The sequence below is a fragment of the Lissotriton helveticus genome, chromosome 5_1 (genome assembly GCF_964261635.1).
Source record: "Lissotriton helveticus chromosome 5_1, aLisHel1.1, whole genome shotgun sequence".
Classification (NCBI taxonomy): Eukaryota; Metazoa; Chordata; class Amphibia; order Caudata; family Salamandridae; genus Lissotriton; species Lissotriton helveticus.
Genome location: NC_136065.1, coordinates 95402092 through 95419705, shown reverse-complemented (window position 1 = coordinate 95419705; position 17614 = coordinate 95402092). Strand labels below are relative to the sequence as shown.

Sequence of the window (17614 nt, the reverse complement as noted above, 5' to 3'; positions counted from 1 at the left end):
TGCATGGACATCATCCGTGAGGCAAGAAAGCCCACGACCAGAGCTTGCTATGCTGCAAAATGGAAGCGGTTTGTCATTTACTGTACAGACAACAATATCAACCCGCTAGATGCATCCATTCCTAACATCATCTGCTATTTGTTACATCTTTACAAATGCAATCTGGCGTACGCTTCCATTCGGATACATTTATCCGCCATAGCGGCTTACCTCCAGAATCGGCAGCACCTCTCTGTTTTCAGAGTGCCTGCCATTAAAGATTCCTAGAGGGACTGAAACTAGTCATTCCTCCTAGAACTCCACCAGCTCCTGTGTGGAACCTCAATGTGGTCCTAACTAGGCTGATGGGCCCACCTTTCGAGCCACTGCACTCATGCGAACTTCAGTTTCTAACGTGGAAAGTGGCTTTTCTCATTGCTATCACGTCGCTCAGACGTGTTAGCGAGCTGCAAGCGCTCACAATCCAAGAGCCATTCATCCAAATACACTCTAACAGGGTAGTGCTCCGCACTAACCCCAAATTCCTTCCAAAGGTGGTGTCACAGTTTCATATCAACCAAACTATTGACCTGCCTGCATTTTTCCAAAACCCGCAAACGGTAGCAGAAAGAATGCTTCACACATTAGACGTTAGGAGGGCGCTAATGTACTACATTGACAGAACACAACCCTTTAGGAAGACACAACAACTTTTTGTTGCCTTCTCAGCACAACACAAAGGCAACCCCATTTCCAAAGCAGGAATAGCCAGATGGATTGTTAAATGCATTCAAATCTGTTATCAAAAGGCTAAACGCACTTTAACAATACCCCCAAGGGCACACTCCACACGCAAATTGGGGGCCTCCATGGCTTTCCTGGGGAACATTCCTTTAGAAGACATTTGTAGAGCAGCCACATGGTCTACACCACACACATTTACCAAGCATTATTGCGTAGATGTGCATTCCAAACAGCAAGCAGCTGTAGGACAGGCTGTTCTCAAGACACTTTTTCAAGCTTCTGCAGCTGGCACGGGCAACCGCCCTTAATGGAGGGACTGCTGTGTATTCTATGCACTAGATATGAATTTAGCAGCCCACATGCCTCGAACTGAATATGCTACGTACCAGTATGCATCTGTTCTTGGCATGTAGGGCTGCTAACATTCATATCGCCCGCCCTCCTCCCCGGTGCCCGTAGCGGCTGCAGACACTCTCTTGCATTCATCATTAGCATGGACATCCTGTACACTGTTTCACTCCATCTCTGCCACAATGGCTAAAAACAATCTGGGGATGGAGTCGATGCCCATGCGCACTGTAGTCCAGGGGAGGAGCCACCTATCTCGTGATACTTCGAAGACTCTTCCAGGACAACAATGTGCAATCATCCGGACCCAACACTAGGCGGCGATCTATGCACTAGATATGAATGTTAGCAGCCCTACATGCCAAGAACAGATGCATACTGGTAAGTAGCATATTCATTAATATTATTACCATAGTCCAGGGGCATTGCACCTATGGCGTCATGTATTACTCATGCAGCTTTGGAGAGAAGTATTATTAATATTATTACCATGGTCCAGGGGCATTGCTGCTACTGCAGTCATGTATTTCTCATGCAGCTTTGGAGAGACGTAATATTACCATGGGCAGGGGGCATTGCACCTACTGCTTGTATGTATTACTCTTGCGGAGGTATTTCAAATTGTTGTTATGACCAATACTGTAATCTTGTCCGTTGTGGTCACTATTGGGACACAAATAATAATATCTTGGATGCTTTTGTTTTATCATTAGTGGCTCTTATTACAGAAAAGGTTGGAGACCCCAGCAATAGACAATACAGCAGTACCTTCAAAGATAGTAGAATTTCAGAGAAACAAGTGAATAACAGGCAATACTTTTTTAATATATAACAAATTCTATGTTTATTAGAAAGATATATATTTTTAACACATTCTGAAATATATTGAATCAAAAACCCCATTTACGTCATTGATGGGCATGAATTACTATAGTAGTCCTATGTTCAATTCTTCCTAAAAGCTCTGATGTTGCAGAGTATTATATCACAAATGCTGGTCTTCTGAGAGTGGTCATCAATGTGTAGTCATTTGCTGCGAATCAATGTAGCCACTACAGCCAACACATGTTTCGCGGTTGGAACCATTGAACCCAAAATCCTTCCCAATTATTTCGTTAATAGTTTACATACTCTCTGGTAATTTTTTTTTTTTTGTTTTTGTTTTTTTTTTGTTTTTGAAAACCTTTATTGGTCATAAACACATGAAATACAGCTCAGAGCCTACAACCCACAGTCCTGGGCCGGCTTTCACAGTGCCTCGAAAGAGGATGGACTTGTAGTCCTAATAAAGTTATGGGATGCACACAGCAAGCCGCCTACAACCCATCCGGGCCGGCCGCGTTAGTATGAAACATGGGTCATAGAGGAAATTGCAGGCAATCATCTTGGTTACACTGGGAGTCCTGAGCAGCAAAGCAATGAGGTTACTTTTTACATTTATAACAACTTAACAACATAACATTTCCATTTCCTGCCCCCAGCGACTCTTCCATACCGGGGCAGTGGAATGACGGAGCTTAGTCGCGCGGGGGGCGCAGGTTCGAAGTCACTATCCAGCATCGGACGCCAGGCAATGCTGGCCGTGTCTTTACTACTGCTATAATGTTGACTCAACCCCGGAGAAGGTAGTTTGCTCGCTTGCCATGTAGAGAGTGCGATATTGTGTCTTGCTATGGATGTGTTGCAGTGGATGATCGTCTGAATGAGAATATCAGTTCCGAACCAAGGCCGAATAATACAAGAGGTGAGAGGGGGAGGGGGGGACGTTCGTCACCCCGCAATCCCGTCACACCTCGATCCGTATGTTATGTACCAGGGGGGGCGTAACAGTATGTGCTGCGCGTGTTCACTTACGCAGGCCCTAAAGTAAGCCATGTCCAGCAGGGGGTAGCATATGTTGGGGGCGCGTGTTGGGGTAATGCCATTGAAAGTGTGTGAATGGGCACAGCCCCCGTGTGTGAACGGAGCGGTTATCGCTGCAGTCCACCCCTCAATTATCCCCCTCCACAGAATGCTCATCATTGTGTAAGTGAAGTAGGTACGAAGTAAGAGGGCCCCATAGATCTTTGGGTCGTGATTTAGGTGGTAAGAGGTCAGCATAGTTGTGTAATTGTTCTTGCCAGGTAACCATGCAACTCAACCAGTCCTTAAATTTAGGTGCCCGCCCTCTGCCCCATCTGCATGCCACCTGACGTTTGGCCAGAAGGAGGCTCAGTGCAAAAAATTTTCGGTTAGTTTTAACAGCAGGGTGAGCTAGTCCGAGCAGCGCTATCCTAGGACAAGGGTCTATGGATAGTCCGAGCATTTCCGAGAGAGCTTCAAACACTTCCACCCAGTACGTGGCGACTGCTTGGCATCCCCATGCTAGGTGTATAAAATCTGCCCCCGGGATGCCACATCGGAGACATCTATCGTTGTCTTTGAGGCCCAGACGGTGCAGTTTTGCCGGCGTGAAATAGAGCCGGTGCAAGAATTTATAATGGATCAGCCGGAGACGTGTGTTTCCGGTTACAGCATGTGTGTGAGAGCAGCTCGTCTCCCACTGCTCGTCTGATATGGGTTCGGGTAGGTCAGCGTCCCAGTCCTGACGGGCTTTAAAGGCGGGGGGCGATGGAGCCACCTGGACGTGTTTGTACAACATGGAGACTACATGCTTCGGGACCGTGGCCTGGAGCAGGGAGTGCAGAGGCGCCATGATTTCTGGTTCGTCCGGAAAATTGGGCGTGACGGACTTTATGTTTTGTCGGAGGCGGACATAGAGGAAAGTATCCATCATCGTGGGGGTGTTGTCCCCAAAAATCTGCACAGCAGTGCGGAAGGCGCCCTGCAGGTAAAGATCTCCCCATGTGTTTATAGCGTATTTGGCAAGGAATTTACGTCCCAATTCTTCTCGGGCGATACTCACCCTGGGGTCATTAGCCACCGCCATTAGAGGCGAGTAGGCGAATAGTACTCCCATATGCCCTGCAATGCGCTTCCAGGCTCTGACAGTACAGTCCACCGTAGACGGGTCTCTGTCGGTCATACTGACCGTAGTGTAGAGATACCCAGAGGGTTTTTCTGGTCTCATATAACCATCCTCAACCGCCAGGTGGGCCATAAATGGAGGGGGATGGAACCAGTACGCCGCAAAATGGCCCTGGGCACAATCGTAATATTTTCGGAAGTCCGGGACTTCAAACCCTCCCTGGTGGTAAGGTAACATCAGGGTTTTTAAACTAAGTCTAGTTTGCTTGCCTCCCCAGATCAGTCGCGAGAGCTGGGAGTTGAGGGCCCTAAAAAAGCAAGACCCCGGGCTATAGGGAATATTCGTAAAAAGATACAATAGTTTGGGGAGGACCACCATCTTAATAAGTGATATGCGGCCCGCCATGGATAGAGGAAGATGTATCCACCGTGTAACGCTGTCTGTCAATTTGTCCAGGACCGTCCCATAGTTAGCTCGGATAAGGTCCTCTCTATTCCTGGTGATTGTGATGCCTAGATACTTTATTTCATCGGATTTCCACACCAGGGGGTAGTCAAGGGGAAACTCCGAGGTCTTGTCTGTCAAGGGGAACATAGCAGATTTCGCCCAGTTGATCTGTATCCCCGCTATAGCCCCAAATTTAGTAATCTCGCGCAATAAGGGATTTAGATTATCTCGTGGATTGTCCACGTATAGGGTCATGTCATCAGCGTATAGTGCAATCAGGAGTTGCCGTTCCGGGTAGACTAGTGCACGATGTTTGTGGTGTTGTCTAAGCTTCGCGGCTAGGGGTTCGATGGCGATAGCGAAGAGTATCGGGGACAGAGGGCAACCCTGTCGGGTACCCCGGTAGATTTCAAACGGAGCGGAGCGCGCCCCATTGAGTAGCACCGTAGCTTGGGGTTTATAGTATAACAGCCGAATCCAGTCAAGAAAATTAAAGGGGACTCCCATCCTCTCGAGCAGTGTAAGAAGGTAGTCCCACTCCAGGGAATCGAACGCCTTTGTAGCGTCAAGGAAAATGGCAGCAGCCTCGCACCTGGGGTTAATATCTTGCAGTACTGCTTGTAAGGTACGCAAATTATGGGACGTGGCACGGTTCGGAACGAACCCCGCCTGATCTGGCAGGACGAGTCTTTCCATAAGGAGGTTAAGACATGTAGCGAGAACTTTAGCTAAGATCTTGCTGTCCGTATTCAATAGCGAGAGGGGCCTGAAGGAGTCGCAATGTTCGGGTGGTTTACCTGGTTTCAGCAGCGACGTTATTAAGGCTTCCCGCATCGTGAGGGGGAGTGAGCCTTCTTCCAATGCCGCATAAAAGACCTGTTTCAGTATGGGTGCTAGTACATGTAAAAAGGATTTATAAAAATCTATCGGAAGGCCGTCCGACCCCGGTGCTTTCCCTGACTTCATGGACATGATGGCATCCTTGATCTCATCAAGTTCGAGCTCATGATGAAGGAATTTTTGCTGGGACGGTCCCAGCCAGGCAATAGCAGTGTCCTCCAGATATTCCTGCAAATTGAGCGTGTCGTTCCTATGTGAGGTGTAAAGCGAGGTGTAGTGTTCAGTTAACACTTGGAGCTGTGTCTTGGTATCGTGGTGCGGTGTGCCATGTTTGTCCAGTAAAGTCGGGACATAATTTTGATATCGAGGGGTTCTGACTGCATTGGCAAGCGCCTTGCCAGGTCTGTCTCCCTCACCATATATCCGAGCATTAAAGGGCTTACCCAGAAATTTGCCTTCCCTATCCGCCGCTTCTGAGTATTCGTTCAGTTTGTCCCTGATCTGAGCATGTACTGCGCCGTCCCAATCTCCATTCGCCATTTCTCGCTCCAGCTGACGGAGCTCCAATTCAAGCTTGTGTATGTCTGTTCGCAGCGCCTTGAGAACTCCCCCCCCTTTGGCGATACAGCTCCCCCTCATTGTCACATTAAAGGCCTCCCAAACTGTAGTGAGACTAGAAACTGAATTAATATTTCGTTCAAAGAACTCTGTGATTTCCTGCTCCAATTCAGCAGTGAAGGCAGCGTCAGTCAGGTGTGCGGGATTTAGGCGCCAGTTCAGGAAAGGGGGAGTTGTAAGGGGAATGGTGAGGGAGAGAAGAACCGGGGAGTGGTCCGAGTATGTACGCGCCAGGTGACTTGCTTTGGTTAACCATGGGGATAGACCTGCTGAGACAAATATATAGTCAAGGCGGGCCCATGTGGAGTGGAATGCAGAGCAATGAGTACCCTGTTTGGCGGTGGGATGCATATCTCGCCACGCATCCACCAGGCGGTGCTCCTTCAGTATTCCCATTAGTGATCTCTGAGTATTAGTATAATGAGAGGCATGTGGGTGCGATCTATCCTGTGCGGGTATGAGGGCCGTGTTGAAATCTCCCCCCAGCACCACGTGATCTATCCCCAAAGCCTGTATTTTCCCCCATAGGGTGAGAAGAGCATCAGGGTCATCCGTGTTAGGACCATAATAACATGCAAACAGTATTGTGTGTGAGTGTAATTTCCCCCATAGCATACAGTAGCGCCCCTCAGCATCTATCTCAGTTCCAGCTGGAGTGAAATGTATTCCCCGTTTCACCAGTATTACCACACCTCTAGCGTAATTAGAATAGGGGGAGAACACCCTGCTCACAGCCCATTTAGAAGCGAATGGAGGGGAACCGCTAGGCATCAGATGAGTTTCTTGCAGCATAGCTACAGATATCCCGTGTCTGTCAAGATATCCCAGTATTTGTCTTTTTTTCTTTGGGTTGTTCAGCCCCCGTATATTCCAGGAGGCTACTCGGAACTGCGAAGCGGGCAGTGGTTCAGCTACGTCTCCCATATTTCTAACGGAAAAAGTGAGCGCCAATCATCCACAACATCCATGCACAAATAACAAATGGCAGCAAATATAGGAATCGAAACCCAACTACCCTCTCGGTATGCCCAACTGCTAACGTGGACAACCAACATTTCTGTCCCGCAGGTAACATGTCGGAATATTCCCCCACCCACTCCGGCAACCCCAACTCGCCGGGCATCCTGAACTCACCCAATCCCCATTATCCCTCCCACTCCCCAACTTAAAAACCCTAGAAATGTCACGTATCCCTCCATTCTACCACAAGAAGGGGGGGTTTGGGGCTCGCCCATTGGGGTACCGCACTAGGGGCACCAAACCTGCCATCCACCTCCCTACTCGCACCCACTTGGAACCATGCAAAGACCCGGTCTCTCGGCGTGGGACGGAGGTGGGCGATCGAGCCTGCCAAATATGTGTACCAAGTCAAGCAACATTATCGATTTGTATCTCACCGTGGTGTAGGCTTCAAGACCGTCACCACTTCTTGTCCATAGAGCGGTCACTGTGAATATGGATTATTCCTGCTGGTTCATAGGCGAAGTGGATCTGGAGTGATGGGAGTCAGCGCCTCCTCTGGTTTCGTCCGCCCTGTGGTGCTTAAGAAAGTCCTCCACCTGTTGAGGATTTTGAAAGAAGTGTTGTTTGCCCCCGTAGGAAATCTTCAATTTAGCCGGGTACAACATGGCGTATGTCATCTCTCGATCCTGGAGCTTTTTCTTTACACCTATGAATTTCCTCCTGGCTTCCTGTACTGCTTGGGTGAAGTCCGGGAAAAATGAGTGTAGTGTTACAGTAACTCACCGTGCCAATTTCTCTCGCTCGTCGGAGCACTGCGTCCCGGTCTCTATAATTGAGAAATCTCGCTATGATGGGCCGAGGTTGGGCACCTGGCGGTGGGCGTGCGGCCAAGGATCTGTGGGCTCGCTCCACTATTAAGTGCGAGGAGAACGATTCTTTACCAAAGAGTTCGACGACCAGATTTTCAATGAACACCTCCATTTTTCCAGTGTTGGTGGACTCTGCAAGGCCCAGGACGCGGATGTTGTTGCGCCTGGACCTGGCTTCTAAATCCTCGTTTTTCTCCGCGATGATTTTTAAGAGCCTGTCCATTTGGGTCACCTGCCTGGCGTTCGTAGTGGCACCATCTTCCAGATCTGATATTCTATCTTCCGCTTCTTTGATTCTGGTGTCGTGCTGTTCCAGTTTGGTAACCACACTGTCCATGCGAGTATTGATCGTGTCAACCTTGGCGTCAATGCTTGTCAGACTCTGCTGCATGGTCAGCAGCAAGGCTTTCCAATCGTCCCCCGGTGGTCCACGGGCAGGAGGGCTACCGTCGGGTTCGTGCATGGTTCTGGAGGCCCGTTTAGATTCAAACGGTATTTTGGTCTGCTTGGCGTCATTGCGGCCCATGTCGTGTCTAGGTGCACGCGCAGCCGGCGTGGTAGGAGCAGCCAGTGTGTGGTGACGCGAAGTAGCGTCTATGTGACAAGGCGGAGTGGCAGGGCGAGAATGAACACTTGTGGAAGTGGCACTATGGGCGCAGTGCAGTTCAGAGGTGACGTCTGTTTGAATTCTACGGCTCACGAGCCCAAAGTAGTGAGGCAGGGCTAGTGAACAATGTCTCCCCGGCCCCCGGTGAAGCAGGAGAAGCAATCAACTTTAGCTAGATCCGCCCATCGACACATCAGCCAGGGTCCCTCTGTGCGGACTACAACAGGAGAGTAACCAGAAGAGCAACCAGGAAAGCAGTACCTGTAAGGGGGGCCAGATCACATCGCAAGTTGCGTCCTGTAGCAGAGCAAGTGGTTTTGGGCAGATATCGTCGGCCCTGTGTCAATGTTCAGTGTAGCCGGAGGGCAAGGTCACGTAGGCATGCGAAGGAGCAGTGAGGCGGCCTCCGCGCCCCGCCAGTGTGCGCTGGAAACGATGTGCTCTCTGGGCCGGTGTGTTGACAACCCCCCGGCAGTGCACCTCGTGTGTTGAAAGGCGGGAAGGACGCTTCAGGAGAGCAGGCGGGTGCAGAGAGCGCTGTATGAGATGCATGCAGGGTCACACAAGCAGCATGAACGAGCCCACAGCCCTAAGGGAGCCAGCAGGTAGACCACAGTGCTGTGAGGGCGGCGGGAGGGTCAGAAATAGCAAGTGGGACTAGCGTAGCTTCAATGCGCTACAGCGCAGGATATATGGCTGCTCCCTGCAAGAGTTCAGTAGTGCCCCAGCCGTATCAGCGCCTCTGCAGACCCTAAAGTAGTGTGGGAGGCGGCTCCTGATATTGCGTCCTGTCACTGCTCGCTGAAATCCGCTCCGCCGCTAATGGCCGTGTTCGCGCCTTTTTCCGCCTTTAACGGCCGTCCGCAGTCACTCCCAGGACGCGGCAGTAAGAGGAAGGGCTCACCTTCAATGCGGGGAGGTCTCCATCCAGCAATAGGCAGGCGTAGAGGAAGCGGCGGTTGAACGTGTGCTCCGCAGTTGATTTGTCCGCAGCCCCGATCAGGCCGCAAATCCCCGGAGTTTCCTGGCCAGTCTGTCCCGGAGCGGCAGGTCACTGACAGACAACCCGAGCCGCCTCCGAGCAAAGCCGCTGATATCTCCGCTTCCAGGCGGGCGATTTCGACGCTGCTGGCACCGCCGAGTGCAGGAAAGCGCTGCGGTCACCACGGTGGGGAGAGAGAACAGGTATCCTCGGTCAGGATGGTCAGCAGGATCGGTCAAAGGCTCGATCTGGCGAGAGCCTCACTACAGTGCGGCCATCTTGGTTTGGCGCCACCTAGCGCCCCCATACTCTCTGGTAATTCTCTATTTCTTATTAGGACATGTTCCATTTGCCAGCAGTGAACCTGGCGTCACCCTCTAAACAGTACATTTGAGTCCCTATACTGACATGAACTTTAGCCACGCCGCATGTGGGTCATAGACAACTTGTCATAAAAAGTCCAATATTCAAAATCCTTTACTCTTGCCTGGTTCTTCTTTAAACTTTAATAGAGAGTCTCCCATCTCAGCCTCTTCTCTCCTACAGCTCACCCCATTTGGGATTAATTAAGCCAGTAGTTGGTGGGAGCTTCACACAAGCAGACCCTTTAAAGGTCCATAACTGCACAAGAGGTGGTCACATTTAATTGTTCTTCCTGGACAGCTGTTACATCATCTCTTTGATGGATTCCACTTACGTGCACTCTTATGGTACCCCGTCTGCCTGTACCTCCTCCTGCTGGGCCCTCTTCTAGGATCCATTTTGCTTGTACCTCCTTCTCCTGTAGGCCACTGATAGGTAACCCCTTCTGCCAGTAACTCCTACCTCCGTCTTCTGAAGAACACTCTGGTACCCCTTCGGTTCATACTTCCTCCTGCATGGCACTCTTCTAAATATCTCTTCTGCTCATACCTCCACCTGGCCACACTTCCAGTACCTCCTCTGCTCATACCTCTTCCTCTAGGCATGCTTCCAGTATCTCTTCTGCTCATACCTCCTCTTGCAGGCACTCTTCTAGTACCTCTTCCTCCTGGGCACACTTCCAGTACCTCTTCTGCTCGTACCTCCTTCTCCTGGCCACGCTTCCAGTGCATCTTCTGCTCAGTGAGTTGGTCTCTTCCACCAAAGTAGATCCAGCTCCGTCAGCAGGGTTAGGTCCCAAGTCCCTTGCACCACTCCTTACTCAGCAGTCACATGGGCTGATGACTTCACAAGGCCGGCTTCTCACTTGGGGTTGTAATTCGCCAACCGCCTCTCTCCAGCAGACGTCTCCTTTATTGTATAGGCACCCTACACGTCTCCTTGCAGGGGTCCTTTCCAGGTTGTCCTCCCCTGTAAGGAAGCGGCAATCAAGGGTCCTGGCTCTAGAACTGAAATATCTATCTCCATCTGTGCTTTGTGGGTCTTGACACTGGTCAAAGAGACTCCTGGCACTGTGGCCTGAGTTTCTCACTAATATTTGTCCTAGGTTTTTTAGATGCTGATGAAAGTTTGATATCTCCTTCTCTGGAGCTGGTTTCAGGCAGTTCGAATGTTTTATTTATTAGCACAGACTGGTCTGATTAAAGTCTTTGTCACTCAATCTTGGCAGGAAGAGAGAGTGGAGCTGGGTGCGCCGTGACATAGGAATCTGAGACGAAGGCTCAGAAGAGAGGCCTTTCCACTCAGCTGCTGCACAGAACTGCATTAACTCTTCTGGGGATGAAGGATGCAGGAAGTGGGCAGTGAATGTCCTTCAGAGCATCATTTGTCTCCCTTATTCCTTTCCTTTCACAGACGTCTGGTCTGCTTCAAAGACCTCAGGAAGGTTTCCACAATCTACCTCCCTATCTGGCAGGCTCCCTCCATCCTCCATCATATGTACTATTCACACATAGGGGATCAAAAATGGAGTCCTGACCCTATACATTAAATCACAATAGACACACACTCCATGCTCACCTTAACCCCCACATGCAGCACGCATGTAACATGCACTCTCTCTGTAGGTGTCTAGGCGCTACAGATTACAGCTAGTAGCTCAATTATAACAAAGATTATAGTAGATGAGGCTTCATTAGGAAGGCTCATGTCACTGCAGAGGTCCAAATACCTGTATTCAGAATGTAAAATAGGGAGGGTTTAGGGGTAGAAACTAATTTCTGTTTGCCATTCTGCCTGTGCTCTCAGTGTGTGTGATATCACCTGTAGGTCTTGGAAAATGTCTCCTCTACGGATGGAATTCATTCATGATTTGTAATATTATGAGAAGTTCGCCATGTGCTGAGTCAAGTGACACAGATTAGACTACAACAGACAATGCAGGGTCATGTGACCTCATTCAGAATGTTGCAGATTGTGTCATATGAACTCATTTATATTCACCCACTGCAGTGTTGTGTGACCAAGGACGTTGAACTACCAAAATGCCAGTGGTATTGGAAGTGACAACACATATTATTTGACCTTAATCACATCCCAGGAAGTGATATCATATGACCTTTGATCCTAAATGTCCCCTGGAAGTCGTGTCAAACAACCTTAACTCTGAAGACGTTCCAATAATTGACATCACTGAAGTTCTGTATTAACTGCATGGTTAGTATTAGTAACACAGCCAAAATGCCCATTTTAGAAACCACCTATATTAGGGTGGAGACCTGATCTTTGAAAGTGGTGGGATGTAATACTTACCCTGAATTGTAGTGAGCCAGACCTCTTCTCGTATGCTTGGGGGCGGGGCTGGGCAAATATTTTTTTTAAGTGAAAGCTAATAGTGTATTAGAAAGCACAAATTTCACATAAGCTTATTAAAAAGCCAGCGGTTCTGAAAAAGCACTCATTTATATTCAAGTACTTTCAAGGTGTGACAAGCCAATGAAACCTGACCCTCCCAAGGAGTTCATCCCATTGTTTTCGGAATGTGCTATGGATGCCCCTTAGGTCAAAATCACCTCCATTGTGCCAGGGCCGGCATTTTATCAGGGGTGCCCCTTGTATGCAATGTGTTCTCCTTTATGCCACATGTTACCTACAATATCCCAATGTTAGAATTTTGCAATTAATGCCAACACATACCTTAGGTTACACTTCGGTAAAATTATATCTAGAATGGCGCTAGTATGTTGTCATGGTTACCCCGCTTGTCCTCCCATATGCAATGGTTTTCCTCCCTTATGCCAAGAAGTTAATCTCCAATGAGCTGGTGCCAACATTTTGTCATGGGTGCCCCCTATGCAGCAATTTTCTTAAGTGTGCCAATATTTTTCAATGGTTTCCCATTATGCCAAGAAATTTCTTCAGCATGCCACTTAAAATATTTTTCACAGGTGCCTGCCGTGCTAACAATTGCCTCCAGTATGCCAGTGGTAGAGGTTTTCCATGGCTCCCTCTATAATCCACAAATTACCTTCAGTATATAAGGGCCAATGGCAGACTAACAAGCATCACTCATATTTACATACAACAACACTCAATTATTCATTCTTACTAGCACTCATTTATTCTCACTCAGTCTAACTCACTCTCACTCATTCTTACTGTTGGACTTGGCCCTTTTTGCCGGGTCATCCCTGAACTTTTTGCCTTCCGCCTGTACTTTTTTCTGACCTGTTGTTGGCTGTTTTATGACTCTGGGCACTTTATCACTGCTGATCAGTGCTAACGTGCATATACTCTCCCTATTGTAAATTGATGTATGGATTTGTGACTCCATGATTGGCTGGTTTGGTTTACTTGTTAGACCCTAGTGCAGTGCACTGAGTGTGCCCAGGGCGTGTAAATCAAATGCTGCTGTGTGTTTTGCTGGTGGGCTTGCAGCACTGGTTGTGCCACCTACAGAAGCAGCCAGTAAAAGTGTGTCTCAGGTCTGCCATTGCAGAGCCTGTGTGCAGTCTGGTACTGCTACGTTGACTGGGCAAGTGCACCCACTTGCCAGTCTCTAAACCTTCCCATTTCTTCATATCAGACACCCCTATGGTAGGCCCAAGGGCAGGGTGCATTTTAAGTATAAGGTAGGACATGCCCTGGTGCGTGTGACACGTCCTAATAGTGAATTACAGCCATTTTCGTTTTTCACTATTGCAAGGCCTCTGTTCCCCATAGGCCAGCATGGGCAGTTTGATTATTACATCTTATAATCCTAACTGACTCAGGGAACTAGGTAGAAATTCGAGTTTAGTATGCCTGAACTCAGCATGATAAAATACATCTTTTAGTGAAGTTGGTTTTAACATTCTATGTTTGTAAATACCACTTTTAGAAAGTAGGCACTTTCTTGCCTAACTATCCAAGCTTGCCTCTGCTAGGTTGTGTATTCCTTGTCTGAAGTTTGATTGAAAGGGGCTGGGGGATTCCAGGAGACAGAGTGAGACAGCACAGGGCTGAATACAGAGATCTGCATGCAGATGGGTGGGAGGAGTTGCACCTGGGACCTGAATTGGGCTGTGCCTTCCCTCCACAATGCTGTTTCCACCTCCTGTGGTGCATCTGATGTCCCTGCCCTGCACAGTGAAACGAAATAAGGAGTCATGTAAACAGAGTTCTCCAGGACTGACCAGAACTGGTTTGGACTAAGCAAAGGCCTCCCTGCTTTCAGAGAATGAAGAGAAACTGTGTATAAAAGAGGGGACCCAGACCCCAGAACTTTAGATCACTTTTGGGAAAAAAGAAGAAACCTTTGCTGAGGAGAGGAACCAGAGATACTGAGGAGAGACTATCCCTAAGCTGAAGTGCTGCTTGGGGGATTGGCCTGCAGTGGTTGCCTGACTGCCAAAGGAAGGAGAGAGGAACTTTGTGTCTACTTTCATCAACTTGTGAAGGATCTCCAAGGGCTTGAGACAGAGCTGGCCTCCTGCTGAAGTCTCAGGGACAACAGACATCAACCATCAGCTCCCCAATAGTTATTTGGAAGTGCCTGCAGCTGTGTGGGGCTTTCTGAGGGACTGCATGTCGCAAAGAGCTGGAATTGCGACTCACGAAGGAGGAGAGTGTCGCCGAACTGCTGCAGTCGCTTCACAACGCCGAAGCGCCTCGCATCGCCGGAGAAGAGGATCGATGTCGCACCAGATGCCGCCACATCATCGGAGAAGCGTGTCTCAGCCGCAGCCGCTGTCGTGCATCGCTGGGAAAGCGTGTCGCCGCTGCAAGCTGTTGCATTGTTACCGAAGCGCCTTGCATCGCCAGAGAAGAGGATCGACGTCGCATCAGACGCCGCCGCATCACCCGGAAGCGTGTTACAGGGTCTATTGTGGCACAGAAGAATCGTTGAGTTGCCGCTTGGCCGTCAGGCATGCACGCATCGTGCCGCATCAAGGAGAAGACGCCATTTTTGTTCATTGCACCGGATCTTCATCGCAACACGGCGCAGCTGGTCGCATCTCCACGGAAGCGCAGTAAGAAGCCAATGCATCACCTCCCCACGCCAAGAAGAACCACGCATCCCCTACGCATCAGTAGGGACCCGACGCATCACTGTTCTTGCGTGTAAGGAACTGACTCATCACCTACCCTGCAACACTTTCGCTGTATAGCGGTATGCATCCTAAGCTACATTGACTCAAAGTGTCGCATTTTAACATCAAAGAGAACTAAGCTAATTTTACCATTCTAAGTAGAGTATTGAGGATTTTTGTCGTTTGTGGTCTTGTGTTAAGTCTATATAAAAATACTTATTTTTATACTACAACTTGTGTGGTGTCCATCTGTAGTGTTCACAAATACTTTACACACTGCCTCCGAGATAAGCCTGTCTGCTCGTGCCAAGCTACCAAGGGGGTGAGCAGGGGTTATTTTAGGAGTGTACCCCCTTACGCTGCCTAGACGCAAGGGTCCCTATTTGGTCAAAGTTACCTACCTCTGCCAACTAGAGACCCCAAATCTAACACTTACTTATACTTACTTGCACTAACTGTCATTCTCACACACGCTCACTCACTCGTTCTCTCTCCTTCATTCACACTCACTGACATTCACTCTAACTCTTATTCAATAATACTATCTCACTCATGTGTAGCCACTCTTATTTTCACTCATTCTGATTCACTCCTACTCACTGACAACTCACTGACAATCGATCTCACTTATTCTCACTCACTACCTTTTAGTGGTTCTCACTCACTAGCTGTCACTGACTTTCTTTCACTCACACACTCATGTTCACATATACACACACACTCACAAACACATGTTCTGTTTCACACAAACACACTCTAACCCACAATCGCGCACACTACATACATTACAATATTTTTTTTTACATACAACATCTAGGCAGTGAACAATTGCCTCTTGGTCCATCAATACTGTATACGTTTTTTATCCACAGGTCATCTATTTTGCCTGCAGGTAAATTTTGATTAGTAAACAATATTTAATACAATTAAAATTTGTTGAGAAATGGTTTGAGCAAACATACAATTGTTGATTTGGGTAGACAAAACTAAAAAGTCAAAATGTTCAAGACGGGGTTATATTCATTTCTTTTTTTCATAGATTTCTTTTTCAAAACATAGAAGACTATTGTATAAACATGACAATGACTTTTGCAATAGACAAATTGCAAAGACTCTATGTACAGTGACAATTAAACATAGCATACATGACAATAATTTCATCAGTCTTCAAATGCAATTTTGATAGTCCTACTATATTTGCAAAGTATAGGGTCTTAATAGTTTATACGGCCTCTATACTACAATCATTCTTGGGTCCAAAGTGTTGAGGTCAGGGAGACAGTGTGCTATGTCATTACCATTGGGAATATCAGTTTCTTATGTCATGTGACCTCATTCAGAATATCACAATCAGTGCTTAGTCATGCAATACCACAGAATGTGCTGTGTTATGTGACTCCAGTCTCTGTTTTCTAACCATAGATAGAAGTGTTTCACTCCTAAAAATACTTCCATAACTTTAACATCTTCTCTGGAAACTGATTTCACTGTGTTTGTTTTTTTGTTGGCAGGATGTCAGAAGCACCCTAAGCAGGTAAGGCTGGTTTATTATACTTCTCTGTGTGTAAGGAGCAGTTCTCGCTGCTGCAGTGTGTAAATGCCACTACTGAGCTCACACAAAATGCTAGGAAATTTTCATATCCTCATAAAATCAATTTGCATCCTTAGAAACCCTCTTAAATCCTCAGAAAATACCTTTTATTCCTCTGTAAACTTAAGTCCTCCGAAAACTCCCTTGTGTCATCAGGAAGCTCTCAAATATTTTTAAATCCCCGAGAGTCATACTAAAACTCCTTTGAGTCTTGAAATAATTGCTACAGAACTGAGCTGCTGTCCTCACAAAACAAATTTGTATTTATAAAACTTACTGGAAGTCCTCAGAAAAGTACCCTGAGCACACATAAATCTCAAGCACATTCTGGAAACTTCCTCTCTGGTTTTCCACAATTAGGAGTTGTGCAGAACCTCATTCAAAGTTTCCGAACTATGAAGCCAGTCTTTAAAGTGTCCCCTCGGTGCCTCCAAACATCATTGATATGTCATTAAAGTCATATAATAACATAAAATGTGTATATGTAAAGCCACATTCACCCCATAAGGGGTATCTTGGCGCTGAATAACAGATGTTTATTGTTACCCAACTCAATGGTACTCATTTTATCGACGTCAGAAAGGATGAGAGGTTGAGTAGACCTGCCAGGATTTTAACTTGTGACCATGAGGTGTAACTCAGGCAACTGCAATAGATGCATTAGTCCACTAAGCCACCAGTCCTGGCCTCATTCTTTAGTAAATTCCCTCAAAGAAAAAGAGGTCTCGTCCATCCAGTTCTCATAAACCTCACTGTAATCCTCAGATCTGCCCCTAATCATAAGAAATCTCTCTCCAGTCTGCAGTGACCTCCCTCCAGTTCGTAGTATCATCTTGAGTCTTTAGAAGCCTCATTTTAACCCTCAAACCTCTGCCCGAGTCACTGAACACTCATTCCAGACTCCGAATCCTTATTCAAATCCTCAGAGACTTCCTAGTGTGTCTTCCAAAGCCTCTTTTCAATCCATTTTTTCAAGGTCTTTAATTATAATTTTTTGGTAACAATACAGATTCAAACAATAAACATCAGTGGTTCAGCGTCATCAGTTACATGTTGTGTATCATGAAAACATGAAGTATCGTTTGGGGGCACCAGTTCATTGTCATTTTCAATTCTAAAATAAGATGAAGAGACATTTCTTTACAACTATTGCATAATGGTTACACCGTTCGCCAGGGTGTATGTCCACACACGTCTCCATTCCTGTGGGCTATGGGGGGGTCTGA

General features: G+C 47.6%; 1 protein-coding gene across 1 annotated transcript in view; it reads left to right on the top strand.

Moving 5' to 3' along the window:
* The window catches only part of LOC144754205 (E3 ubiquitin-protein ligase TRIM39-like), a 223139-nt gene that overhangs the window by 70386 nt on the left and 135139 nt on the right, over positions 1-17614 (top strand). Inside the window, exon 4 of the mRNA XM_078641791.1 lies at positions 16309-16331. Coding sequence (XP_078497917.1) covers positions 16309-16331 — 23 coding nt within the window. The remainder of the gene's footprint in view (positions 1-16308; positions 16332-17614) is intronic.